Below are 9,964 nucleotides of genomic sequence, written 5' to 3'. Positions count from 1 at the left end.
TGATCCTAAACAGCCCTAAAATTCATTTGGAAGAATAAAAGACCCAGAATAGTCAAAACAATTCTAAGCCAATAAATAAATAAATAAATAAAAATAAAGCTATGCTGGAGGCATCACAATATCTTGATTCAAATTATATTACAGAGCTATAGTAACAAAATTGCACAGTACTGGCATAAAAACAGATACATAGACCAATGGTACATAATAGAAGACACAAATAAATCCACACATCTACAATCTTCTGATCTTTGACAAAGGTGCCAAAAACATACATTGAAGAAAGCCTTTTTACCAAATGGAGCTGGGATAACTGGTTGTTATATATAGAAGGATGAAACTAGACCCTTATTTCACTCTGAATAAAAGTCAACTCAAAATGGATCAAAGAACTCAGAATTAGAACAGAAACTATGTAACTCCTAGAAGAAAACAGGGCCATTGCTCCAACTTTTAGAAACAGGAAATGACTTTCTAAATAGCCCCTTAAACAGAAAATAATGTCAAGAGTTAATAAATGTATACTACAGAACACAAAAGAAAAAAATTGAGGAAGGCCTTGGAAGATGGAAAGATCTAGCATTTTCTTGGATTGACAGAATTAATATTGTCAAAATGGCTATACTGGGCTGGAGTTGTGGCTCAGTGGATGGAGTGCTTGCCTAGCATACATGAGGCACTGGGTTTGATCCCCAGTACCACAATAAAAAAAAAACTAAATAAAACAAAAATATTGTGTTCATCTGCTACTAAAAAATTAATAATGGCCATACTATCAAAAGTGATATACAGATCTAATCCTATTAAAATTCCAGTGATGTTCTTCATAGAAATAGAAAAATCAATCATGAAATTTATTTGAAAAATAAGAGGCCCAGAATAGCCAAAGCAATACTAGCAAGAAATTGAAGCAGGAGGCATCACTACAGAGCTATAGTAACAAAATAGCATGGTATTGTCATAAAAACAGACATTAAGACCAATGGAACGGAATAGAAGACACAATCATACCCACATAAATTCAGTAATTTCATACTAGACAAACTTACCATAAACATACATCAGAGAAAAGCTAACCTCTTCAACAAATGTTGCCAGGAAAACTAGAAATGCATATGTAGTAGAATGAAATTGAACCATTCTCTCTCACCCTGCACAAAACTCAAAGTGGATCAAGGACCTAACCTTTTGGTGGAGTTTTTGGATCTTCTAAGTCTAAGATCATATCATCTGCAAACAGTGATAATTTGACTTCTTCCTTTCCTATATTTATCCTTTTTATATCCTTCTCTTGCATAACTGCTCAAGCAGACTATTTTTTGAGGGAAAAAGTTGTCCTGGTAACTTCTCACATGCTTGTATAAAAACAGTTAATGGAAAAATTTTAATCAACTTTGAAGCATACTACATAGAATACTACTCTTTGCACAAAATAAGAATCAAAACTTATTTTTCTTTTCTAGGAAAATATCCACTTTTACTATTGGGATTACAACTTATTCACCTTTTGTTCAGTATTTGACTGCTTAATTCAATATCTAAGTTTTTTAAATTCTGCATTTCAGTATAGTTAGAATTCTTTTTCAAATGTTCTTCACAACCCAGAACACAGACACCAAAGCAACATTCTCAAGTCACCTTGTTTAACTATAAAGAAGTAAGAAATGAAAATGGATGGGTTTCTGAAGATGAGTACTCTCTCTGCTCTGAAGATGAGCAAGCTTTCAACATTTAAGCAGAGTAGAACTCCACTCCTGAAGTTCCTTCAAACTGAGAATACTTCCACTTACTAAGTCAATCAATATATTGTTCCTTAAAATGAAAGTTTGATCACTAGGGAAAACTGAACAAAAAGTATTTTCTTCACCCCAAACAACCACCCAAATGGCTCTCATCACCCCCTCTGATCCCACAAAGAGGGAAGCAGTAGGGTCTAAAGGCTTTAAATCAGAAATCTTGACTTCTAAAACCCTGGTGCTATTTATTCAGAGTGGTAGGTCTATGTACTGTGGGAGACCAACCTTACACATGACTGGGTTACACTCCCTGGCTGGGTGTTGAGGCGCTCAGTTGCAGAGATGTGGCAGAGCTTTCCCCACCCTTCTTGGGTTGGAGGGTCAGTGTCTCGTGCATGGGTGTGTCTTCCTACAGCCCCATGGGTGAAGCTACGCTCACCTGTTCCTTTGTAATCTAACCCCTTGCCCTGTTTAGGATAGAATCTTCCATGGAAGTATCTTGTGTGTGTCCCCTTCTCTTACTGTGCCCTTGGGTGTGGCCTACCCAGGTGTCAGTCAACCTGCTGACAGTGGACATCATGAAGATAGACTCAGCCCCCTGAAACCTGACCCCTTGCTTCATTTGAATAACTTCTCCTCAATAAAAGGGGTCAGCATGTGCTCTTGCTCTCTCTCTTTCTGCAGACCCTTAAGGTCAGAGGAGCCGTCACAGTGACCCCAAATAAAAAGGTATTTGTTTCTCTTGTGTGGTTATTTCGTGCAGCCCAGTAAGCCTAGTTCAACTGGAGTGACCCCTGAGCCTTTTAGTCGTGAGAACAGAAACCTGGCAATGTACTATGTTCTCTAATACTTCCCTCATTTTTTAATTTTATTTTTTGTATATAAGAGAGATTTTAATTTGCCTAAATTGTTTTGAATATTAAGTGAAATTCAATCAAAATCACAGAATTTATTATAAAATAGTAGTAACTGAGACCATACAACCTGAAAAAAAAGATCAATGCTAGAGAAAACTATAGCTGAACTAAAGACACTTAGAAGTAATTATGATAAAGCTAGAACACTTCAAATTTCTAATGAAAATATGACTACTTAGTATATATTGATGATAGAATGATTTATGAACAAAAATATTTGTATAACTACATTACAATATATAAAATCAATTACAATGCATTAATGACCTAATTATAAATGTAGTTAATATCTTCAAAAATATGAGCAATTAATGTCAGGCCTCAAAATAAGATTTTTAAGTAAAAACATGCTAAAATAAGATTTTTAAAGTAAAAATATTTTCAAGTTTTCTCAATATCCTAAAATATTCATTTGATGATTATTCTTTTTTTAATTAATTTTTTTATTTATATATGACAGCAGAATGCATTACAATTCTTACTACACATATAGAGCACAACTTTCATATCTCTGGTTGTATACAAAATAATTCACACCAATTCGTGTCTTCATACATGTATTGGATAATAATGATCATCACATTCCACCATCATTTCTAACCCCTGCCCCCCCATTCCCCTCCAACTCCTCTGCCCTATCTATAGTTTGTCCATTCCTTCCATGCTCCCTCTCCCTACACCACTATGAATCAGCCTCTTTATATCAGAGAAAACATTTGGCATTTGGTTTTTTGGGGGATTGGCTAACTTCCCTTAGCATTATCTTCTCTAATTCCTTAGAAAAGTTGGAATGGAACCACCATTTGACCCTGTGATCCCACTTCTCGGTCTATACACAAAGGACTTCAAATCAGCATACTACAGTGATGCATCCATTTCAATGTTTATAGCACCTCAATTCACAAGAACCAACCTAGGTGCCCTACCACAGATGAATGGATAAAGAAAATGTGGTATATATAAACAATGGATTATTACTCAGCCATAAAGAATGAAATTATGGCATTTGCTGGTAAATGGATGGAACTGGAGAATATCATGCTAAGTGAAATAAGCCAGTTCCCCCAAACCAAAGACAGGATGTTCTATCTGATATGATAACTCATATGATGCTAACTCACAATAAGGGAGGGGAAGATTAGTTGTTCATTGAACTAGACATAGGGGAAGAGAGGGAAATGGGAAATAGAATGATTCATACAGATATTTTCTATCCACATCTATGAATATATGATGAATGTAACTCAGCATCATGTACAACAACAATTATGGGAGTCTAACTAGAACAAGTCATACTTATTTGTATATATATAAAATTTCAAAATATACTCTATCATTCAAAAAAAGTTTTAAAAACAGAATGGGAGAAGATCTTTGCTAGATACTCTTCTGACAGATATTTATATCTAGAATATATAAAGAACTAAAAAATCTTTACACCAAAAAAAAAAATAAATTACCCAATTGATAAATGGGCAAGAGAGCTAAACAGACAATTCTCAGAAGAAATGCAAATGGACAACAAATATATGAAAAAATGTTCAGCATCTTTAGCAATTAGGGAAATGCAAACTAAAGCCACACTGAGATTTTATTTCATCCCACTTAGAATGGCAGTCATGTAGAATACAAATAATGAATACTGGAGAAGGTTTAGAGTAAAATGAACACTTTTGGTGGGATTGCAAATTCGTTCAACCACTATGAAAGTCAGTATGAAGTTTCCTCAAAAGACCAAATGGAATTACTCTTACTAATGGCTGTTGTGAGACAATACATGAAGATTGAGAAGATTTTGAAAAAATGAGCCTGTTCCTCTTTGAAATAACATCTGAGATTTTTATTCAGTAAATCCAGTGATGACTTTGTACAAAACATTAAGTAAGATTGAGGCCTCTATGGGGAATACTACCAAAGTCTACAAAAAATAATCGAAATAATTTTACATCCTCTCTTTTATAAAAGAACAGTGTTATTATTATTATTTTTAAAATGAACAAATGATACAGGAATATGCCTGTAATTCCAGTGCCTCTTCTGCAGGAGAACTGCAGGTTCAAGGCTAGCCTCAGCAATTTGGTGAGGTCTGTTTCAAAATAAAAATAAAAATAAAAAGGGCGGGGATGAGGCTCAGTGGTTAAGTGCCCTGGATTCAATCCCTGGAACCAAACAATAATTTTTAAAGAAACTAAAAATGGTCTAGGGATATAGATCAGTGGTAAAGTGCCCCTGGATTTAATTATGAGTACTACAATCCATCAGTCAAATAAATGATCTTTTGACAGGTGTTTGAAAAAATAGACCACCAAGGAATATGGAAAATGAATAACATGCAGGATGATTATACCACCTATGTATGTTTTTATCCTAAAAACTTATTCTTTACCTAAATAAGAAAGACCATCTTCGAGGCTTTGTTTTGTTTTCTCTGCAGTGCTGGAGCTCCAACCCAGGGTCTTGTGCATGTTAGGCAAGCACCCCACTGAGCTCCACCCCAGCCTCCATCATTTTCAATTGTAATAGGAGAAACTTGAGGCTCAGAAACACTAAGTTCTGTGATCACAGTTAGAGCATGAAGACAGGATGGAACACAGTTGTCTCTGAAGGTAGAAGTTGCCTCTGTGGAAAAGGAGTCTTCTCCATGTAGGAAGCATTATGGGAGAAGGAAGGAAGGTAGGACTCAAGTCACCCGAGTGGCTGAACACCTGCCCTGCCCCCTGGCTTCTCTATAGTTATGGGTTCCATCTGAGCCACAAGCACAAAGCAGAAAGGGATGAGACTATGGTCATTCAATTAATTTCATATTTTATTCTCATTCAATTGGATGGGGAAAGGAAAGAATCACGAGTTACAGAGTTGGATTGTACTGTTGCAGGTTGGGGTATCCTGGAAGGTTCATGTTCCAGGGTTCCCATCCGAGTGCCTGAGGATTTTCCATGAAGATCACAGGTGGAGGGACCCACAGCAACTCCTCAAAGGAAACAGAGGCACCTCAGTCCTCAGGCTGGTGTTCAAGAGGTAGCAAGTCAGCAGCAACATCTGTACAGAGAAGACCTGAGAGAGAGGGCACACAGAGAGCTCAGGACATGTCACCCACCTGAATCCTTGCCTATGACATTGCCTATGAATGGCCCTGGGTTTGTGTCCATTCTTAACAAGTCTATGAGCAAAGTCCCTCAGGTCACTCTTTTGGGATTTAACTAATAGAAGAGATAGGAGAAAGAGGGACAGTTGGACCAAAAGAGGCCTGTCCTATATTGTATATAGAGGGACCTGTGGGCAGGATCCTGTCCTATCATTCCCTGCCCTGAGGATTAGGCCAGCTGATACAATTCACAAAAGGACCTTGAAGGTGAGTACAGAAAGAGACAAACCTGAGGGGTCATGGTCTTCCTGTCTGTATCCCAGGATTCTGTGCAGGGCTTCTCTTGTAGGTCTCTTGTAGGCCTCACAGATAGTCCAGTACAGATCCTGCAAACTTGTCAGCATGTGGGAACATGTTTTCCAGCTCTTCTTTATGCCTCTCTGATTAAGACGCTGGGAAATTGCTTTTGATATTACATGATTATTCTTCACTCATGTTCAAGAAATTCCCATTCTTGCAGGAAACTCTGGATTTCTTGGTTGTTCCACGGTTTAATTGAGTGTACTGCAAGGAATAGAAGAATGTGGGTGTACTTTGGCATCACTCACGTGCACATATTAGGGGGTCTCAGAGGCCCTTTCTCTATAGTGGCAGGCCCAAACATGGTTTTATTTCAATTAGTAGAATATGATAAAAATCTTTAATGATGAGAAGTCCTGGATGCAGCATCTGCTTTAGTCCCAATGTCCAAAATATATAGTCATTGGGACAAGTCGGGAAAACATGGGAAAGTATATATGATGTTCAAGTTTCATAAAATAAATTTCAGAGAATAGAATAGATAGGGCCTTGATGGTACATTTGCTGCTGGTAAAGGTTCCCCTGATGTGGGACTACTCTCTCCCACTTCCAGGTGTCCAGGGCTGTGGGCAAGGATAGAGATCCCAGAATGCTGAGGACAGCCCTGTCATCCCCAGAGCTATCCCCTCCTAGGGGACTAGGCTGAGCACAGACTCAGAAAGATGAAGATGGGATAGAACATTTTTTTTTCTACCCAAATATGACACAGAACATTATACCTGAGAGCTTTCCTGGTTTCTTGTTTTCTTTTCCCTTCTTTAGCACCTGGGTATTTCTGGAAATTTTATCCTATGGCACGATTTTCTAATTAAAAGAATGAAAAGATCAAAGTTTTATTTTTATAATAGGAATGTCTTAATGACTTACCTGAATCAGCCAATCAGAGCACTGGAAATAGTTTTCTCTTAAGAATAATCTGGAAACACATGTATATCTTAAAATAATGGAGGACCTCAGTTACAAACACAAACCCGCCTAGCTCCCAGGCTGGAGAGCAAAGAGAAAAAACTCCAGTGTTGCTGGTGCTTGGAGATGAGAACATGGGAGAGTGAAGTGTTCTAGATATCACGGGGACAAGTACAGTACAAAGAAGCAGCATTGGGGTAAGGGTGGGGAGAAGGAAAGAGAAAGAGCTTTGTAGATATTCAGAAAAATCCCCTGGCCAAGTACAGGCCAGTGCATGAATGAGGGGAACTGGCCCTGGGATTGTGTCCATTCTCAACAAGTCTATGAGCAAAGACTTTCTATGGTAAGATCCAGCAGAAAGGAACAGTCTGGAATATTCCTTGTGTCACTCAGGCCCTGGAAGAATATGTCACCAACTGCCAGAGTGAAAGAAAAAAAAAAAAAACCATAATCCAAAGGGCTTTGAAGATAGTGCAAAAGGGTATTGCCTAAGGGGTTGGTTCAAATTATGCATACTAAAGTTTGTTCCGATGTCAATTAACAAAGATTCAGCACGATTTTCCAAAGCATCAATTCATTTACAAGTAAAAACACATCACAAAATACTGTAAAACCCAACATTAGTCAAGTGAACACAAAATACCAAGCCCCCAATAATGTAAAATGCCCAATATGGACCTCCTAAGTAAAATTATTAGGCACGCAACAAAAAAATATGATTCACTGTTGTAAAATCAATTAAGAGACCCAGAAAAAGACACAGATGATGGGATTTTAGAAAGACTTTAAAGTAGCTGTTATATATTTCCCATGGCCAAACATGTAGAGGAAGCAGAAGCAAAAGAGGTTACAAATAGGAAGACAAAGAACCTAAGTAGAACTTTTGAGGATGAACTATCAAACAGATTTAACAATCCCATTAAAACCAGAAATTTGCCAGGAGAGGTGGTGGTGTGGGGCTGTAATCCCAGCTACATGGAAGGGTGAGGCAAGAAGATCACAAGTCTGAAGTCAGCCTTAGGAACTTCATGAGACCCTGTCTCAAAATAAAAAATAAAATCCCAGATACTCCTGGGGCGGAGGCAGGAGGATTTCAAGTTCAAGGCTGACCTGGGCAACTTCTCGAGACCCTGTATCCATATAAAAATAAAAAAAGGACTGGGCAGGCAGCTTAGTGGCAGAGTGCATAACTGTATTTAGTCTCCAGCACCACAATAAATAAAGTCAATAAGGTAAAAATCAAACTGAGAATTTGTGAAGGGATAAACTGTAAAGAAGTTGAGAGGCAGCATAGAACAGCTGTTAAGGTCATAAACTCAATAGGCAGCATGTAAGGTTTTCCCAGCTCTGAAAATTGCAGGCATGGGTCCTTCAGACAAGGTAGTTAGCCAGGTCTGTGCCTCAGTTTCCGTTGCTGTAAAACGAGTATAGTAATAACACCTTCCATCAGGTTCACTTGGAGGATCCAGTGAGTTAATATTTGTAGAGAGGTGCACAGGGTACACATGTTAGTGGTTGGAAAAGTTCTTGTGAGATAAAAAAATACAATCCAGCCATCCTCCCATAGAACATAGGAACTAGGTTCCCCCCAACTTACCTCCATTTTTATTCTGGAGTTTCCTCCTGGGATTCTTTTCACTGTAGTCGCTGAGCCTGTTGAGAGGTCTGCAGAGAATTTGCACTTACTCTGCCCTAATGGAAACCAGGTGAGTCAGGAGGTGCTTGAGTGTAGTGTTCACTCCTCTCTGTTTCTGTACTCAGTATAGATCTGGCCACATTTATATGTCTTGGATGTGATTGAGCCAGACCCATCCTACAGAGTCTCTAAGGACTAATTAAAGGCAAACCAATCTTGTAATTTTATCACATCTGCAAAATCCCTTCACCTGAAGTAAAATTTGATGGAAAACTGTTTTCTTTCAATCCTTTGCTTTGCACTTTAAAAATATTTTTTTTTCGTTTTAGTTACACAATAATTGGACATATTTATGGGGTACACTGTCATATTTCAATATATGTATACAATATGTAATGGTGAAATAAAGGTAATTAGCATTTCCATCTCCTTATAATTTCTTAATGTTTGGAGACTTTGAGCTCCTCTCTTCTAGTTCTATAGAACTATAGTGAACTATAGTTTCTATTGCCACTACATTGGTATCTCTATCCAACTTTCCTCTATCTCACCTCTTGCCACTCCCCTTCTTACCTTTCAATAATTACTATTCTACTCTCTTCTACTTTGAGATCAATTGTTTTAGCTCCCACATATGAGAGGGAAGATGTGGTATCTGTTTCTGGCTTATTTCACTGACCATAAACAGAGACCAACATGGTAGCAGTGATTCTGAGGATCTTTGAGCTCTATGTTCCAAAATGTAAAGGGAGGTTGATACATTTCTACATATGAACCCTCCTCCTATTCTCATGAGATAGAGTTAAAGGACCAGCAATGCCGTGTGAATTTGGCATCAGAATTGGGGAGGGTAGTTTGCATGGAGAGTCAGGGAAGAGACCAGGCTTTCGCTGGCTGAGTTGCTCATGGATGGCTGTAATGGCTCTGCAAGAGACTCAATTTGACAGTAATGTTAAAAGATGAGAGAGGAAAAGGAGACCAAAACCTTTCTCCTAACAAGAGGATAAACTTGAGCTATGCATACGTCAAAGGAGGAAGTGGAGTGGGAAATTTGAGTTAACTTGCAAGAAGTGATGGTGGGGGTGTTGTAGGGACAAACGAGGCAAGGCACCGAAGATAGCAGGAAACAGTTTTATTTGGCTGCAGCCAGGTTCAGAGGGTATAGCCTTTGCTGTAATCAATCAATCCCCTGAACCCCAAGTTCAGGGAGTTTCAGAGTTTTATACCCAGCATGTAAGGGGAGGGGCTCAGAAGTTCACAGTCTGCAGAAGTTCACATAAAAGCAGGTTTTTCTTTCACTGTTCTGGGCAAGTTAACTCTTCAA

The 9,964-nt window shown here is 38.2% G+C and overlaps 1 protein-coding gene across 1 annotated transcript; it reads right to left on the bottom strand.

The window, feature by feature from the left end:
* Positions 1–5,501: 5,501 nt before the first annotated feature.
* Positions 5,502–6,339, bottom strand: Msantd5 (Myb/SANT DNA binding domain containing 5). Its single transcript, XM_077799263.1, is given in 3 exon segments — positions 5,502–5,624; positions 5,999–6,228; positions 6,231–6,339. Coding segments are annotated over 3 exon segments (462 nt in total).
* Positions 6,340–9,964: the final 3,625 nt, after the last annotated feature.

This window comes from Urocitellus parryii, chromosome 1 (assembly GCF_045843805.1).
Source record: "Urocitellus parryii isolate mUroPar1 chromosome 1, mUroPar1.hap1, whole genome shotgun sequence".
NCBI classification, from domain to species: domain Eukaryota; kingdom Metazoa; phylum Chordata; class Mammalia; order Rodentia; family Sciuridae; genus Urocitellus; species Urocitellus parryii.
The sequence above is the reverse complement of the archived record's forward strand: the minus strand, read 5'-3'. Positions and strand labels throughout refer to the sequence as shown.